This window comes from Lepidochelys kempii, chromosome 6 (genome assembly GCF_965140265.1).
Source record: "Lepidochelys kempii isolate rLepKem1 chromosome 6, rLepKem1.hap2, whole genome shotgun sequence".
Classification (NCBI taxonomy): domain Eukaryota; kingdom Metazoa; phylum Chordata; order Testudines; family Cheloniidae; genus Lepidochelys; species Lepidochelys kempii.
In genome coordinates, this window is record NC_133261.1 from 13,074,266 (window position 1) to 13,090,840 (window position 16,575).

The following is a 16,575-nucleotide window of genomic DNA, read 5'->3' on the forward strand; positions in this document are numbered from 1 at the left end:
TGCAAGGTTGTTATCATAGTTATCATATCATCTATTCGACATTGGTGAGGCCTCATCTGGAGTACTGTGTCCAGTTTTGGGCCCCACACTTCAAGAAGGATGTGGATAAATTGGAGAGAGTCCAGCGAAGGGCAACAAAAATGATTAGGGGACTGGAACACATGAGTTATGAGGAGAGGCTGAGGGAGCTGGGATTGTTTAGCCTGCAGAAGAGAAGAATGAGGGGGGATTTGATAGCTGCTTTCAACTACCTGAAAGGGGGTTCCAAAGAGGATGGCTCTAGACTGTTCTCAATGGTAGCAGATGACAGAACGAGGAGTAATGGTCTCAAGTTGCAGTGGGGGAGGTTTCGATTGGATATTAGGAAAAACTTTTTCACTAAGAGGGTGGTGAAACACTGGAATGAGTTACCTAGGGAGGTGGTAGAATCTCCTTCCTTAGAGGTTTTTAAGGTCAGGCTTGACAAAGCCCTGGCTGGGATGATTTAACTGGGAATTGGTCCTGCTTTGAGCAGGGGGTTGGGCTAGATGACCTTCTGGGGTCCCTTCCAACCCTGATATTCTATGATTCTATGATTCTATAGTTACCAGCCTTAGAGTTGCTCATGCCAAGCCACTGGCCAGGTGGCCTGGACATGAGGAGGGAGCAGGGCCTTGTCAGATACTCATCTGATGCTCCTGGAAGTTGGTTTGCAGAATCAGACCCCAAAGTTCTCACTTTTTAGAGTCTATTTTTATAGGAATTTCTTCCTATGCCAGTCTATGGGAATTGCTTCATCATGCTGTTGCTGAATCAATCAGCAGATAGCACATTCCTGACGGCTCCGTGCTGCTAGATGTTATCTTGTTCTTTGGTTCTCCCATTCTTGAGGCTGTTGGGTGGATTCCAGTCTGCCCTCCGAGGGGGTCCTCTGGTTATTTCCACTTGACGCCTTCTTCAGCCGATGGACACTGGATTCTTAGGCTGGCACCTCCCTGATCATTCAGTTATTATCCACACCAAGCATCCATCCACATACATCCTCTATCTCTATTGTAATCACAATTGTTAATACAACAAAAGGGCGGGGAGTCTCTGGGTGCTGTTTCTGTTGTTAGAGTATTGCTTTGAGTCTCTCTCTCTGTGAATTGCTTAGAGAACAGACTCTGTCTTAGAATGTACTAACACAATTAGCAGCTTGCAAGTTTCACACATAGAGGGAGAGAAACAGTACCAAAAACCAAGAGACCTCTTAATTAGTAATACCCTGGAATTGAAACTCTGGGGAATCAAACTCATTTGTGATTTTAATACAGAACTTCTTTAATATGATCCAACATCAAGTGGAGTGCCCCAGGGGTCGGTCCTGGGGCCGGTTTTGTTCAATATCTTCATAAATGATCTGGAGGATGGTGTGGATTGCACCCTCAGCAAGTTTGCAGATGACACTAAACTGGGAGGAGAGGTAGATACACTGGAGGGTAGGGATAGGATACAGAGGGCCCTAGACAAATTGGAGGATTGAGCCAAAAGAAATCTGATGAGGTTCAACAAGGACAAGTGCAGAATCCTGCATTTAGGACAGAAGAATCCCGCACTTAGGACAGAAGAATCCCATGCACCGCTACAGACTAGGGACCGAATGGCTAGGCAGCAGTTCTGCAGAAAAGGACCTAGTGGACAAGAAGCTGGATATGAGTCAACAGTGTGCCCTTGTTGCCAAGAAGGCCAATGGCATTTTGGGATGTATAAGTAGGGGCATTGCCAGCAGATTGAGGGATGTGATCGTTCCCCTCTATTCGACATTGGTGAGGCCTCATTTGGAGTACTGTGTCCAGTTTTGGGCCCCACACTACAAGAAGGATGTGGAAAAATTGGAAAATGTCCAGCGGAGGGCAACAAAAATGATTCGGGGACTGGAACACATGAGTTATGAGGAGAGGCTGAGGGAACTGGGATTGTTTAGTCTGCGGAAGAGAAGAATGAGGGGGGATTTGATAGCTGCTTTCAACTACCTGAAAGGGGGTTCCAAAGAGGATGGATCTAGACTGTTCTCAGTGGTAGCAGATGACAGAACAAGGAGTAATGGTCTCAAGTTTCAGTGGGGGAGGTTTAGGTTGGATATTAGGAAAAACTTTTTCACTAGGAGGGTGGTGAAACACTGGAATGCGTTATCTAGGGAGGTGGTGAAATCTCCTTCCTTAGAAGTTTTTAAGGTCAGGCTTGATAAAGCCCTGGCTGGGATGATTTAGTTGGGGATTGGTCCTGCTTTGTGCAGGGGGTTGGACTAGATGACCTCCTGAGGTCCCTTCCAACCCTGAAATTCTATGATTCTATGATTCTAAGTGGATGGGATCAGGAGCTTCACTGGCAGCAGAAGCCTGAGATATGTCCTATGCCGCAGCCACCACCATAGGACATAGGGTTTGAAGGCGACTCCATGCAATGAAGCTATCAGCTGGGATGTGGAGGGACTTCACTGCACCCAACTACAGCAGCTGCAAGTGCATTCCCTCCTGAGCTCCATGGACAGCAAGATGGCAAAGGGTGCAGGATCATCCCCTGTGCAACTGGCACTAGTGGAAGCATGTGCCAGGCTCCCTGTGACCCCACAACACCTGGCCTGGCTGGGGTCGTGGGGCTGATCTGGCTATGTGGATGCTGAGCCCTCACCACTCTGGAGAGAACAGCCCCAGTGCTGTGCATGATGGAGGGCAATAGGTCAGAATGTAGAAGGGCCAGTGGGGCAGGGGTTCAGATCAGAGAGAAATGAGGGGCAATACAGCAGGAAGGAGAAGGGGGACTGGGAAAATTGCAGACCTGGTGAGATCCAGCTGATAGAGAGAGATGACTACTTGTGAGCAGGCTGCACAGACCCAGAACCAGCCCGTAGAGGTCCCCTCGGGCATAGAGTTAAGGATGGGTGGCTCAGTCTGTGTGGCCTACCCTAGATCCCCAGATCTGCTCACTGGCTGTGATTCCGCCTTTGTGATCTGATCCCTCTTTCAAAACAGATGTTTAAATGCTCTCTGGTATAAAAAAATTGGTTCCAGCAACCCAACCCCACCCCCACACCCAGTGTTTTCAGCCCCAGTGCCAAAGAGAGAGACCCTACAATAACAAATCAGTGTTTACAGCCCCAGTGCTGAACAGACATCCAACAAAAAACAAACCAGCGTTTTCAGCCCCAGCACCAAAGAGAGATCCTACAATAACATACCAGTGTGCAGGGCCCCAGTACTCCTATCTAGATGAACCTGTACTACTAACCAACCAGTGTCTACAGCCCCAGTGCTCATGAAAAACCCTACAATAACATACCAGTTGTGGTAAGATGAGGCCCTGAAACACAAACTCTTGTATCAGAGGCCTGGAATGAGACCTAAGGCCTGAACTAAAATAACGGTCAAGACTTTGCTAACATAAAGCAAAGTTAAGCTGTGAGCCAGAGGCAGAAGCTGGCAAGAAGGCGGCTGATGTTGCAAATATACACATACCTAAAAGGTACTAAGCACTAGTAATATACACATGTGCCAGGATGGTACCAGAACATTCCGGTACTAGCACATTCCACATAGATAGCAAGGAACATGCTGACCCATCCTAAAGACAGGGGCAGGAGGGTAATATGATGGATAGAGTTGTTTCGTTTGAACCAACATGTACAAGGTGAGAGGCGGCACTCCAACATGTAGAGGGGTTGCACCTCTATACGTCGGGAGTGATGTGTAACTTGTTTGTACCTGTGTATAAAAGCGTACCCCTGAAGGGTTGTCTTTGTCTGGCCTAGGGGGCAATGGAGAATTCTGCCCCTGGCTGAGCCGGTCCATTGTCAGGGGGCACATATTCGTAGTATGTCCTGTCATAGGCGCCAACTTCTCCTGGCGCCAGTGGGTGCTCACGCCCCCTGCCCCTGGCCCTGCCCTGACTCCACCCCTTCCCTGCCCCCATTCCAACCCTTTCCCCAAATCTCCACCCCAACTCCGCCCCTTCCCTGCCCCACTGGACTCCTTCCCCAAATCCCCGCCCCGGCCCCGCCTCCTCCCCTGAGCATGCCACGTTCCTGCTCCTCCCACAGCTTGTTACACCGTTTCGCGGCAGCAAGTGCTGGGAGGAGAAGCGGGGAAGGCGCACTCAGAGGAGGAGGCGGAGGTGAGCTGGGGAGGGGTGGGGCGGGGAGCTGCCAGTGGGTGCAGCGCACCCACAGAGTCAGCTCCTATGTGCCCTGTAGAGTCTGCGGGAAACTATTACTGTGCTTTGTTTGACAATACACCTGGCCGGGTGCCTTCATACCTTATCAGAGTCTGTGATAATTGGGGGTTCTCTCGGGGTCTGCTGTGTCAGCTATCTGCAGAGCCGGGGCAGCACACAGAGGGAACACACACATGCAGCTGACTGTTACCATCATTGAACAGATCAGAGCACCACACCGGTGATGTGTGATGACAGACACCAGTGGCCCAAGAACAAGTGAGTGACCTTCACAAGCCACTACGTGCAACCCCAGCACTCACAATTGACAATGTGATAACAAACCAGTATAAATAACTCAGTGAACTGGGGAGCAGGGTGAAACCTGGACAAAGGCTCCCTCTGAAATGGGGAAGCCCTAGAGCAATGGGATTTGTGTGTAGAGACAGTACACCCCTGGAGCTCTGACAAAGATGGGGAGCAGCCTCGGGGGTGAAAAGTGGGGTTAGGATGTTACCCTGGGCTCTGATAGGTATGCGGAGGCCCCCACGCATCCTGGGAAAGGGGAAACTGTCAGATCAGGAAATGGAACTAACTCAACCACCACCGCAAAGGGACTAGGAACCTTGATTAAATAACCTAGCCCTGCCCGCTGCTGGGAGAACCTGAGGGCGGGACCAGGAGCAATGGGTGCTGGGAGACCCTGGGAAGGCTCAGGGGCCAGTTCTGTGGTGTTCAGTGAACACTTAGGTGCAGATCCTCAATGGAATTTAGGCCCCTAACTCCTGCTGAAATCAGTGGGAGTTAAGCACCTAAATACCTTTGAGGATCTGGGCCTCAGTGCTTAAGGGGCTTGCCAGAGCTCTGCTTCCCGCTGTGTCCCGTTCCAGCTGGCTGTGTAAGAAAAGCTTCCCAGCACCCTACCCAGGTTTTCTGTCTGAGAAGCTCAGTCCTTAAAGGCACAGTGCCCAATAACACAGGTTCCAAGTCTGTTTGGTCCACAAGGGATCACGGGGGTCACACCAGGGCCTCCCAAGGAAATTCCACACCCTCCAGCTGTAGTAGAGAGAGAGAGAGACTGGAGCACCGGGCCTAGTGCAAGACCTGAGATCTGAACCAAAGTCAGCAAAAGCCAGGCTATGAGTGTAACCCTTCTGCCCGTCAGAGTTGGCAGCAACAAGGGCCGGGTTCAATATCTAGGGGTTCCATTCCAATAACACAATGCAAACCGGCTCGAGCTCCCACCCAGTGACCTGGGACAAATATATACCACCCCCGCTGGGCGCCTCCAAGAGGCAATACTTCCCCTCTCGCAAGCACATAGTCTGAGTGTAGCAAAAGTCTTTTAATAACAGAGAGAAACAATATGGCATTATGTTAGGGAAACACCACCAACCGGATTCATAACACAACCCATGAGCAAAAAAAACCCACCCCAGGCAAATTGGGGCATGCCCTTTTCCCTTTGGTTCTTGAGTCCAGCAACCCCAAATCACCCAAAGTCCCAAAAGTCCAATGCCCCAAAAGTCTCTGTCCCTGGTCAGGGCAGCCCCAGAGTTCAAAAGTTTATCTGCAGAGCTTTACCTCCCAACCTGGGTGGAAATGGGACAGGGGTAAGAGGCACCTTACGTGATCTGAAGCTGACCGCCCCATAGCGGCGCTCCACTCCGCCAGCCGCCCCACAAACTCCTTCGCTCAGCTGCGCTCCGCTCCGCCAGCCGCCCCACGAACTCCTTCACTCAGCTCCACAGCCCACAAGCAGCTCCTGCCATCCACACACTGCGCCGCATCGAACTGCTCCACAATATATCTTCAGGCTCCCCCACTACTTAACACAACACTCAGTGATTTCAGCTCTTAGGTGAATTCAGCTTATAATAGGGGAGCCCCAGTGCTGGTGCACTGTCAGCCCAAAGTGAGCTCAGCAGCCTATAACTAGACTTCTAACGAAATCAAAATTAGCTCTGATGTTCCACAGTGGAGAGAGGAGGAAGTGCAATTAGCATGTAAGGCCCCCACCAAGGGGCCCATGCCACCAAGTATTAATACTTATCCCCAGCCTCTCTCCATTCACACAGTTTTGGAACCCATGACCCTTGCCTAGCGAGTGCTACTTAGTTGATGGTGAATCCCTCCATCATAACAAAAGGCCACATGCAGTTCCAAGCACAGTTCCCATAATCAGGGTAATAACAATTTATTCTTCCCTCCCCAATAACAGAGACACTGGGGATCCCACAACAGCCAAAGTGACCATTTGGGCAGCTATGGTCTCATTCTAGGCGTGGTGGGTGTGCCTATGCAAATGAGATCGGCCCCTGAAGTTCTTTTCCACAACTTGCCACACCTCACCACCAGATGTCAGGGTGGAGCTCATCCTGACTCTGCTTACATGAGCAGAAGTCAGGCCCTGTCATCAAGCAGACTCTTGCTTACAAGTTTGCTGTCCATTACATGAACTTGGCAAAGGCATGGTGAGCATTACTAAAATACAGGCACTCCCAAGAAGTACCAGGCACTGGATAGGGTTGGTAACATGCCAGGAGTGTAATACATAATTTGTTTGTCTCAATGTATAAAAGAGAAATCACAGGGGAGCACCTTTGTCTGGCTTAGGGGGCAGCAGACAGTCCCGCTGCTGACTGAGCTGAGTCCATTGTACGGGGCATACATGTAGCACGCTTCATTGGCAATAAACCCAGCCAAGTGCCTTCGCCACCGAACGGAGTCTGTGGTTTTTCTGGGTAGTACTACTGAGGACTGCTAAGCCCGCTCTCTGTGGGGTTGGTACAGCATACGGAGAGAGCACACATGCACACCATCTGACAACAGCAGCCAAAGCAGGGAGCACCTTTCACAGCTGCATAAGTGGCTTTGTGGGGAACTCCTCACCAACCCTCCCCGCTCCATCCTTCCTCACTGAAGGCGAGAGGTCTATGATCTAGACTGTGCAGAAAAGCCATGGCGGGTGGCTGATGTGCTCTCTGCTCTGGGGACCACCCTCTTTGCAGACCAGCAATTCACACACGCACATGTCTCTGAATCAAAGCCAGGGGAGATTGTTTTCATCCAGCTGCATCACAGACAATAGCCTGGTTGTTCAGTGGGCCATGGGAAGCCCTTGAAATGTAGCAAGAAGGTCAGGGGCTGTGCTGGAGAGAATGAGTGAGGCCACCGGACAGGAGGGAGGGTGAGCAATTTCCTGTGGGGTAAGCCTTAGAGCAGATCTGAGTTAACGATGCCACCTTCCCAGCCTGACCGACCCTCGGCCACATTCAGGCTCTGGCTGCACTGGGATGCTTTCACCTGCCACCCTAAAACAAAACTGTTGTTGTTCTGGGGGAGCAATTGCACAGTCATAAAAGAGATCTCCAGCTGGTATCAATCGGCCATAGCTCCATTGGAGTCCATGGGCCAGATCCCAGCTGGAGTCAATCAGTGAAGTCTGTTGGATTCATTGCAGCTGAGCTGCAGTGGAACTATGTTGAATTACACCAGCTGAGGATCTGGTCCCCAGTTTTACTTTTCTGTTGGAAGCTTCATTTTAGATCCCCCCGCTTCACACCTATGCATGCGCACACATAAATCTCCAGATAAACCCCCTTTCACCTTCAAATGTTTTTTAACCAAAGCTGAGCAGGGTCGGGTCCAGTGATGTGGCTCAGACACACCATAGTTGCTCATCAGAGTTTGGACAATTCTTGTACCACAGCTGGGCCACATCTTATCCACAAAGCCACTCAGCCTGCAGAGGATGTTGCTGACACGAGGCTCTCAGAAGGACTTTTCCCTCTCAGGACTCAGTGCTGCACTCACAATCTTTCCTCGACTTTTTTCAGTTCCAGCCAATGAGACTCTATCGGCAGCAGGAGCCAGACCAGTGGTGACAAAGTGTAAGAACAAGGCTACGCTACCATGTTAGGATATAGCTATTCAGGCCTGTCTAGAAAGGCCTATACTTTAAGAATTTAGGTGTATTCTTATCACTTAGCTAGTTATAGAGGTACAAAACAAGAATTAAAATCACTGTCTGCCTGTGTAAGGACCTTTTCTCACTGTGACAGTCTGAGGCTCTGTTCTTAATGTAACCCTTCTGCCAGGCCAAGTTGATAGCAGCAAGGGCCGGGTTCAATACACAGGGGTTCCCTCTCATTAAAGCAAATGCAAAACTGGCTCGAGTCCCCACCCAGTGACCTGGGAAAATCTTACACACCCCCTGGGCGCCTCAAGGAGGCAATACTTCCCCTCTCGCAAGCACAGAGTCTTGGTGTAGTAGAGAATCTTTAATAACATGAGGCAAACAACATCAGCATTAAATTGGGGAAACACCACAACTAGTGTTCATTAACCAAACCATGAACACTGACCCACCCCAGAAAATTTGGGCCACATCCTTTCCCTCAGGCTCTTGAGTCCCAGAACCCAAACGTCTCTTGAGTCCAGCAATCCACTAATCGCCCAAAGTCCAAAAAAAGTCCAGCCCCGGAGTTCAAAAGTTCACCTGCAGAGTGTTACTCCCCAATCTGGCTAAAATGTGCCTGGGTGTGGGGGAAAGAGGTAAGGGGCACCTTACGTGTCCTGAAGCTGACTGCCCCACAGGGCTCTGCTCCGCTCCACCACGACCGGCTCCGCTCTGCACAGCTCACCGTCTCACGACCGGCTCCGCTCAGCTCGCTGTCTCACGAACACACCGCTGTCTCACGACCGGCTCCAGACAGCTCGCCGTCTCACGAACACACCGCTGTCTCACGACCGGCTCCGCTCAGCTCGCCGTCTCACGAACACACCGCTGTCTCACGACCGGCTCCGCTCAGCTCGCCGTCTCACAAACACACTGCTGTCTCACGACCGGCTCCACTGCACACTAGAACTTCCGGCTCCCCCCTACTTGACACAGTGCTCAGTGATTTCAGCTCTCAGTGATTTCAGCTCATAGTAGTGGGAGCCTTAGTGCTGGTGCACTATAAGGCTGAAGTGAATTCAGCACAATACCTGTAACAAAACTCTTAATAGACCCAAAATTAGCTCTGACATTCCACAGTGGAGAGAGACAGAGGTGCAATTGGTGCTTCAGGCCCTCACAAAAGGGGCCTACACCACCAGGCACTAATACCTGTCTCAAGTCTCTCTCAATTCACAGAGTTTTGGAACCCATGTCCCTTGCCTAGTGAGTGCTACTCAGTTGATGGTGAGTCCTCCATCATAACAAAAAGGCCAAGTACAGTTCCAAGCACAGTTCCCATAATCAGGGTACTAACAATTTATTCTTCCCGCCCCAATAACAGAGACACTGGGGATCCCACAGCAGCCAAAGTGACGATTTGGGCAGTTATGGCCTCATTCTAGGCAGGGTGGGTGTGCCTATGCAAATGAGATCAGCCCCTGAAGTTCTTTTCCACAACTTGCCACACCTCACCACCAGATGTCAGGGTGGAGCCCACCCTGTCTCTGCTTACATTAAACTAAGGCCTTTGGCTAAGCAGCAGGGGCAGCCATAAGCTGGGAAATTTATGGTCACATCCTCACATTTCAAACTAGTCACATGGAAATAAGGCAATCTGGGGCTGTTAGAAAGGTGATTCGATTTATCACCTTCAGAGAAAGGGGAGAGCCTAAAAGATTTAAAGAAAACTTAGTTTGATAGCATCCTGCTGGCAAGAACTTACTTATCGATAGCTAAGCTGTGAAATCCTTATTTCTTTGTTGTTCTACCACTGTAGTCCCCACTTCTTTAGCCCACAGAAGCTTATGCTCAAATAAATTTGTTAGTCTTTAAGGTGCCACAAGTTCTCCTCCTTTTCATTTCTCTATTGTTTGTCTGAATAATCTCTGCCTGGTTCTGTGATTGTTTCTGTCTGCTGTATAATTAATTTTGTTGGGTGTAAACCAATTAAGGTGGTGGGATATAATTGGTTAGATAATCATGTTACAATATGTTAGGATTGGTGAGTTAAATTTCAGGAAAATGATTGGTTAAGGTATAGCTAAGCAGAACTCAACGTTTTACTGTATAGTCTGCAGTCAATCAGGAAGTAAGGGGGGGAATTGGAATTACGTTTTGCTAAGGTGGTGGGAATGGGAAGAGGGCCACAGGTAAGGCTCTGTGGTGTCAGAGCTGGGAAGGGGGACACTAAGGAAGGAAACTGGATTCATACTTGCTGGAAGTTCACCCCAATAAACATTGAATTGTTTGCACCTTTGGACTTTGGGTATTGTTGTTCTCTGTTCATGTGAGAAGAACCAGGAAAGTGAGAGGGTGAAGGAATAAGCCCCCTAACATACCACCCTCTGGTGTCTCTGCTAAGCCACCTCCAGCCCCCAGGACTGGAGATGGGGGAGGTTTGCAGGATGTGACCCCATGTCTGTTCCAGTCACAGGTCGCTGTGGAAAATACACTGTGTTTTTAGCTTGAGACTTTACTGAAAACAGCAGGTTGGAAGCCCACACAGGAGTTACCATATTGATTATTTTAGGGCTCTCTCACTGGACTATTGAGGGGCACCAGCAGAGCTGGGGAAGGGAAGCCAAAGGTTGGGCTAGCAGGGAGCTGTGGGTTGGGATTGAGGGGCACCGTTAGAGCTGTGTGTGTGGAGAGGCCAGGGCTGGGATAGCAGGGGGCTGCGGATCAGAATTGAGAGGCACTGTTAGAGCTGTGGAGTAGATCAGCAAGGCCAGGAAATTCCCCGGCAATGGCTGTCCTAGGGTCAGGCTCGTGCACCAGTCTGCCCCTCAGTGCTCACCTCCCCAGCAATTGTTTGCACCGCGTACTCCCTCTCTTGCCCCGGACCCAGGGCCTCTCACCCGCGGCCCCATGCAGCCATGTGCAAGGAAACCCAACTGCTCTTTCACACTAAGGCACAGCCCATGACCTCTGGGCCAGGCCTTGATTGTCTGCCAGAAAGAGGCAGCTGAGGGGAGCAAGGAAAGGGTGTGTGGCCTGGGCCCCACTCTGGACAGCCATGGGAGATATTACTGAGCAGGAGGTCTGCTCCCCAGGACTCCTCTTCTACCATGCTCAGCGCAGGAGAAGGGTAGAATTTTGCTAGCTATCCACGTCCCTTTAGGGCGCAGGCACTCCCCCTTTGGGGCTTAACCCCTCCACAGGCAGAGCCCAGGGCGCACTGTGCTCAAGGTGGGCAGAGATCTGGGGCACTGCCCTAGTGGGTAGGGTCAGAGCAAGGCAGTGGACAACTGAGCCTGCAACATCACACCACTTTCCCATCTTCCTCCTCCCCCCTGCAGCCCTACAGGAGCCCCCCCATCCCCCTCAGCTGACATCAGCAAAGGGCTGCCAGATGCCTCCCCACCCTCTGCTTCCCAGCCCCACAGCTCTAGGTCTTCCTGCTCCAGGCGTGGCTGCTCCACACTGTGCAACTCTTTCAGTTTTGCTCTGGCATGGGGCCTCCTCAGCCTAGGGAAATTCCTCAGCTGGAAAAGCCAAGGCAGGCTGAGTTTGCAGCAGCCAGGGAATCCCCTTTTCTCTGTGTCCCAGCCACAGGCAGGTTCCGACTGGCCTATGATGGGGGCTGGAAATTCCAAGGACTGACACCAGTCTATTTTCATCTGCTCTTCAGGGGATGGTGCTGTGGGGAACTTTCTGAAAGCATCTGTGGCAGGGCTGGTGAGTGTGGATGGGCAGGGGAGTGTGTGGGCTGGGGATGCAGAGATCGTTGTGTTTTCGCTGGGGAACTTTTCAGGGGTAGGTTTCTCTTCCTCTTTTGTGGGGATGGTAAGTCAGATGATGACTCTGGTGACTTAGCTCTGGGCATGCCCAGAGGCCTTGCCTCCACGAAGGCCATTGGACAGTCTAACAGTTCCTTCTTTTTGGTGCACATTTAAAAATCAGAGACTTCCTGGAAAAGGAACCTCACTGGGGAAAGAGTCAAGCCAGCGTTTGGGAGAGAGAGGAGCCAGGAGAGAACACAAGAGGAGCAGGGGCCGCGTCCCACTGAAGGAAGCTCGGCTACAGGACGGCGCAGCCATGGTGCCTTGGCTCTGGGCTCTGCTGGTGGCAGCTGGGGTGGGCGCCTTGGAGGACGGCTTCCAAGCTTGCAAGAGGGCCCTGAACGTAAGTGTGCTGGAGGTGCTGCCAGGCGGGGGCTGGGACAACCTGCGCAACATGGAGGTGGGGCGAGTGATGAGCCTCAACTATTCGCAATGCCGCACCACAGAGGATGGCGAGTACCTGCTGCCGGATGAGGTGGAAGTGGTGCCGCTCCGGGAGAGCAGGGTGGAGGTGAATGCCGAGCTGATCGAGGACTGGCTCTCCTACACCGACGCTTTTGCCCACTCCATCAATGCTGAGGCCTCCTTCCTGGGCATCCTCAATGGAAAGTTCTCTTCTGGGTGCCAGGAGACCAAGACCCACAATGTCTATGACCAGACGGTCACCACCCGGGTGCAAGTGCGGCACCACATCTACTCGGTGAAGGCCCAGCCGGCCTTCACCCTCCACCCCAGCTTCCGGCACCAGCTCCTGGCCATCGGCAACCAGCTGGAGAACAACCACAGCCAGGCGGCCACGTACCTCGCTGAGCTGCTGGTGCTGAACTATGGCACCCATGTCCTGACCAGGCTGGAGGCTGGAGCCAGCCTGATCCAGGAGGACCAGGTCAAACTGACCTTCCTGCAGGACAAGGTAGCCGAGAAGGCGAGCATCACCGCCTCGGCCTCCGCTTCCTTTTTCGGTAAGGTCAACATGGGGATCGGTGCCGCTGCGCAGGTCCAGGATGAGCTGACCAAGAGCTATCTAGAAAACACGGTGGACTCGCGCATCGAGAGCCGGGGCAGCATGCCCTTCTACCCGGGCATCACGCTCCAGAAGTGGCAGGAGGGGATCCCCAACCACCTAGTGGCCATCGGTAGGGCCGGCCTGCCCCTGCCCTTCTTCATCAGCCCGGAAGCCCTGCCGGAGCTGCCGGCACCCACAGCCAAGAGGGTGACAGCTGTGGTGGACAAGGCCATTCATCTTTATTACGCCATCAACACCCACCCAGGCTGTGTCAAGGCCGACGCCAGCAACTTCAACTTCCAGGCCAACGTGGATGATGGCTCGTGCCTGGGGGCCAGCACCAACTTCACCTTCGGGGGTGTCTTCCAAGAATGCCGCGGGGTGTCGGGCCTGGACGGGGAGGAGATGTGCCAGCCATATAGCACCCAGAACCCACTGACGGGGGGCTTCTCCTGCCCAGAAGGCTTCACACCCATCCCGCTGCACAGCGAGGAGCGCACGGCCAGTAAGCCCCAAGCTGAGTGCCACGAGCAGTGCCACTCCTGCTGGCTCTTCTTCTCCTGCTGCCATAAGGAGTGCGGCGTCCGCTACTACTCCACCACGGTGCGCTTCACAGCCTACTGGTGTGCTGCCACCGGCCCTGTGGCCCAAGACTCTGGCTTCCTCTTCGGGGGGCTGTACAGCGCCGGGGAGGAGAATCCACTCACCGGGGCCCATGCCTGCCCATCCTACTTCTACCCGCTCTCGCTCTTCGGTGGGCTGAAGGTGTGCGTGAGCGACGACTACGAGATGGGCGCCCGCTTCGGCCTGCCCTTCGGTGGCTTCTTCAGCTGCCAGGCCGGCAACCCCTTGGCTGGGCCCCTGAAGGGACAGAGCCCTGGGCTCCTCCAGGATTTCTTCTACCAGGATTCTGACACTGCCTACCCCATGAAGTGCCCCCAGGGGTACAGCCAGCACAAAGCCTATCTGAGTGACGGCTGCCAGATCCTCTACTGCCTTCAGGCTGGGAGCCTCTTTGCCCAGCAGCTGGCTCCCATCAAGCTCCCGCCCTTCCTCCGCCGGCCGTCCCGCAATGTCAGCGTGGCCGAGACCATCCTGGTTCTGGGAGAGGGCAGCCAGGCCTGGGTGAAGCTGCAGGGCAGTGGACGCTGGCGGCCAGCCAATGTCACCGATGAAAGGGAGATGGCCCAGCTCTTCCAGGCTCAGTCCAGCGCGGGGCCCACAGGGGGCGCTGTGGCTGGCATCTCAGTGGCTGTGACGCTTGTCCTGGCAGCGGCTATTGCGGGGGCTGTCTATGGCACCCGGAGGTACAAGAGCAGGGGGTACCAGGAGGTACAGCCCCCCAGCCATCTAGCAGAAGAGCAAGGGACCTACGGATCCACCACAATGTCTCTTGGGACTAGCTCAGCCTGAGACCCTGGGAACTGGGCCAAGGACTCTCCCTGGGGTGAGTTGTGAATGGCTCACACCTCCTGGGTGAGGGGTATGGGGCGTGGCAAGGCTGGGGGAGCAGTAGCTTTTAATCACATGAATGCATTAGTGTTGCAGGCTGCGCTCAGGCAGCTCTCTGATGCACCCAGGGACGGTAGCGGCATCTTTAAGAGAAGCCCCATCTGTCTAGAACAGCCCTAGGAACCCCCTATCAACTGGAAGGAAGTTCCTATGTTTAGCGGAAGGGGGGCACTGTTCCACCCACCAACAGGGACAAAGGAAAGTAAGTGTCTACCAGTGAGAAAATCTCTCTCTTAAAGGGGAAGGGGCCACATATGGATCCCAGGATTGCCAAATCCCCAGGTTCAAAAATCATGAGATTGATTAAAATACTGTTTTGAGGGATTTGTTTTTCTTTTGTCTTCCTGGGGGTTGCCAGCGTTGTGGGGTCACGGTTCTGAGCACTTCCCTGCCACCCTCAGGGCTGGAAACGTTATTAAAAAACGAAAGCTGAGAATCTCAGGGACTCTTGGGCCTCCAGGAGCTGGGCCTTGATAAATGTACTAAATAGCGTAATGAAACCAGTGAGCGTTGGCCATGTGGGGATCCCGCCCGCCCCCACCATCCCAGAACAGCCTCTAGGGGATTCTGAGCCTGGCCAGAGACCTTCACCCCAGCTCAGAACTTCACCCTCTCTCTTGGGGCTGCCATTCTGCACAACAGCTGCCCACAAGCCTCTGCTGTAGGGCAGGGCTGAGCCTGCAGACACTTACAGCAATGCTGAGGTTCCAGATGGAGGAAAACTGGGCGGATTTGGCAGCTGGGGGGAAATTGTGGGATGGTTGGGACGGGGGATCAGGGTTACTTGTCAGCAGTTTACAGGAAGATTGGGACAGTGCTGGGGAGAGGAGGGGGTTAGGGGCTGTGATGGAGGTTGCATTTTGTGGGGGAGGGGGAGGTGGTGGGGAACAGAAGGATTTTCAGTTGCTTGCTGATAACCGGAGGAGGTAATGGCGAGGCAGGGAGGGGGTGGGGGATATGAGCGGCCAGTAACAGAAGAGCCATCAGCTTGAGGTAGGTGGCAACCAGCTATGGGGGCTTGGTAGGGAAACAGGAAGGGGGGAGTTTGCAGCAGGGGATGTTGGGAGACATGGGCCCTGGTGGGATGGGGGTGGGGAGCAAGTTAGCAAGCCTGAGGAGGCCAAACTGCAGCAGTCTAATGGTTAATGTTCCAGGCTCACCCCACCAAGCAGTTTCAGGGCTTTCATTATAGTTCTCTCTCTTCCTTTTATGTTTGGTTGTTTTTTCTTGTGTGTGGGCAGCAGGGACAAATGGATGCTGTGGTGTAATTTGGGGGTGGGGAGGACAGCTCAAACCCAATTACATTGCCATACACCCGCCCTTATACCTCTTCCCCCACAGAGTAGAGTGTGTGTGTCTGTCTGTCTCTCTCTCTCAAACCCGTCCTTGGGTCATGCATGGTTGGTTTTTTGCTAACCAAATAAATGCTGCACACATATGGATGTATCCCTTTACATTACTGCCCCCTGTGCTAAGGGAGGGTCTGACAGAGGCCCCAACCACAAGCAGGCAGCACAGGTCCTGGCCCCCTGCCAAACCCTTTCCAGAAGGCTGCACAGGCTAGTGGTTAGTGCTGAGAGCTGGGAAGCAGAAGTTTCCTTCTGGTCCCAGCTCTGAGTTGCTCAGCAGCCCCTTGACCACTAACCTTTGTGTCTCAGTTTTCCCCATTAACCATGGGGTGATACTTGGGCAGGGCTGTGAGGCAGATTCACTCCTTGTATTTGTAAAGTGTTTTGAGAGGTTGCACTGCAGAAATATTCATCTTTTCCCCAGCACCCACCAGGGCAGTGATCCCTGTGAATATGGCACAGGGTGGAAAATTTTAGGAACCACTGTTCTAGGCTGACTATTCTGCATTCCCATGTGTAGACAGGGGACATGGTGGGCTAAGGCAGGCCCAGCACTGCGGTCCAGGGGAGGTATTAAAACCCCGCCCACCTGTATTTTCCCCACCTTCCTTTCCCCAAGCCACCAAAAGTTTTGTTTGGTACATTCCATGTCTTATTTCCCCAGTATGAAACAGCTGACAGCAATGATCTCCCCAAACTACACTAAACATTTCAACTCCTGCTAAGTCTAAAATATTGTATGTGTTCACAAAAACTAAACAAACCCCCCCAAAAACAAAAAAGTACTCTGTCTCTAACAAAAATTGGTAAAGC

General features: G+C 52.6%; 1 protein-coding gene across 1 annotated transcript; it reads left to right on the plus strand.

Moving 5' to 3' along the window:
- Positions 1 to 11,988: 11,988 nt before the first annotated feature.
- Positions 11,989 to 14,729, plus strand: LOC140913786 (macrophage-expressed gene 1 protein-like). The gene has a single exon (XM_073350581.1). It carries the CDS (start codon positions 12,152 to 12,154, stop codon positions 14,312 to 14,314), a length of 2,163 nt encoding a protein of 720 aa, XP_073206682.1. The 5' UTR covers positions 11,989 to 12,151; the 3' UTR covers positions 14,315 to 14,729.
- The last annotated feature ends 1,846 nt before the right edge of the window (positions 14,730 to 16,575 follow it).

Excerpts from the sequence above, each read along its gene's own strand:
- LOC140913786 (XM_073350581.1), top strand. The coding sequence starts at position 12,152 with ATGGTGCCTTGGCTCTGGGCTCTGCTGGTGGCAGCTGGGGTGGGCGCC.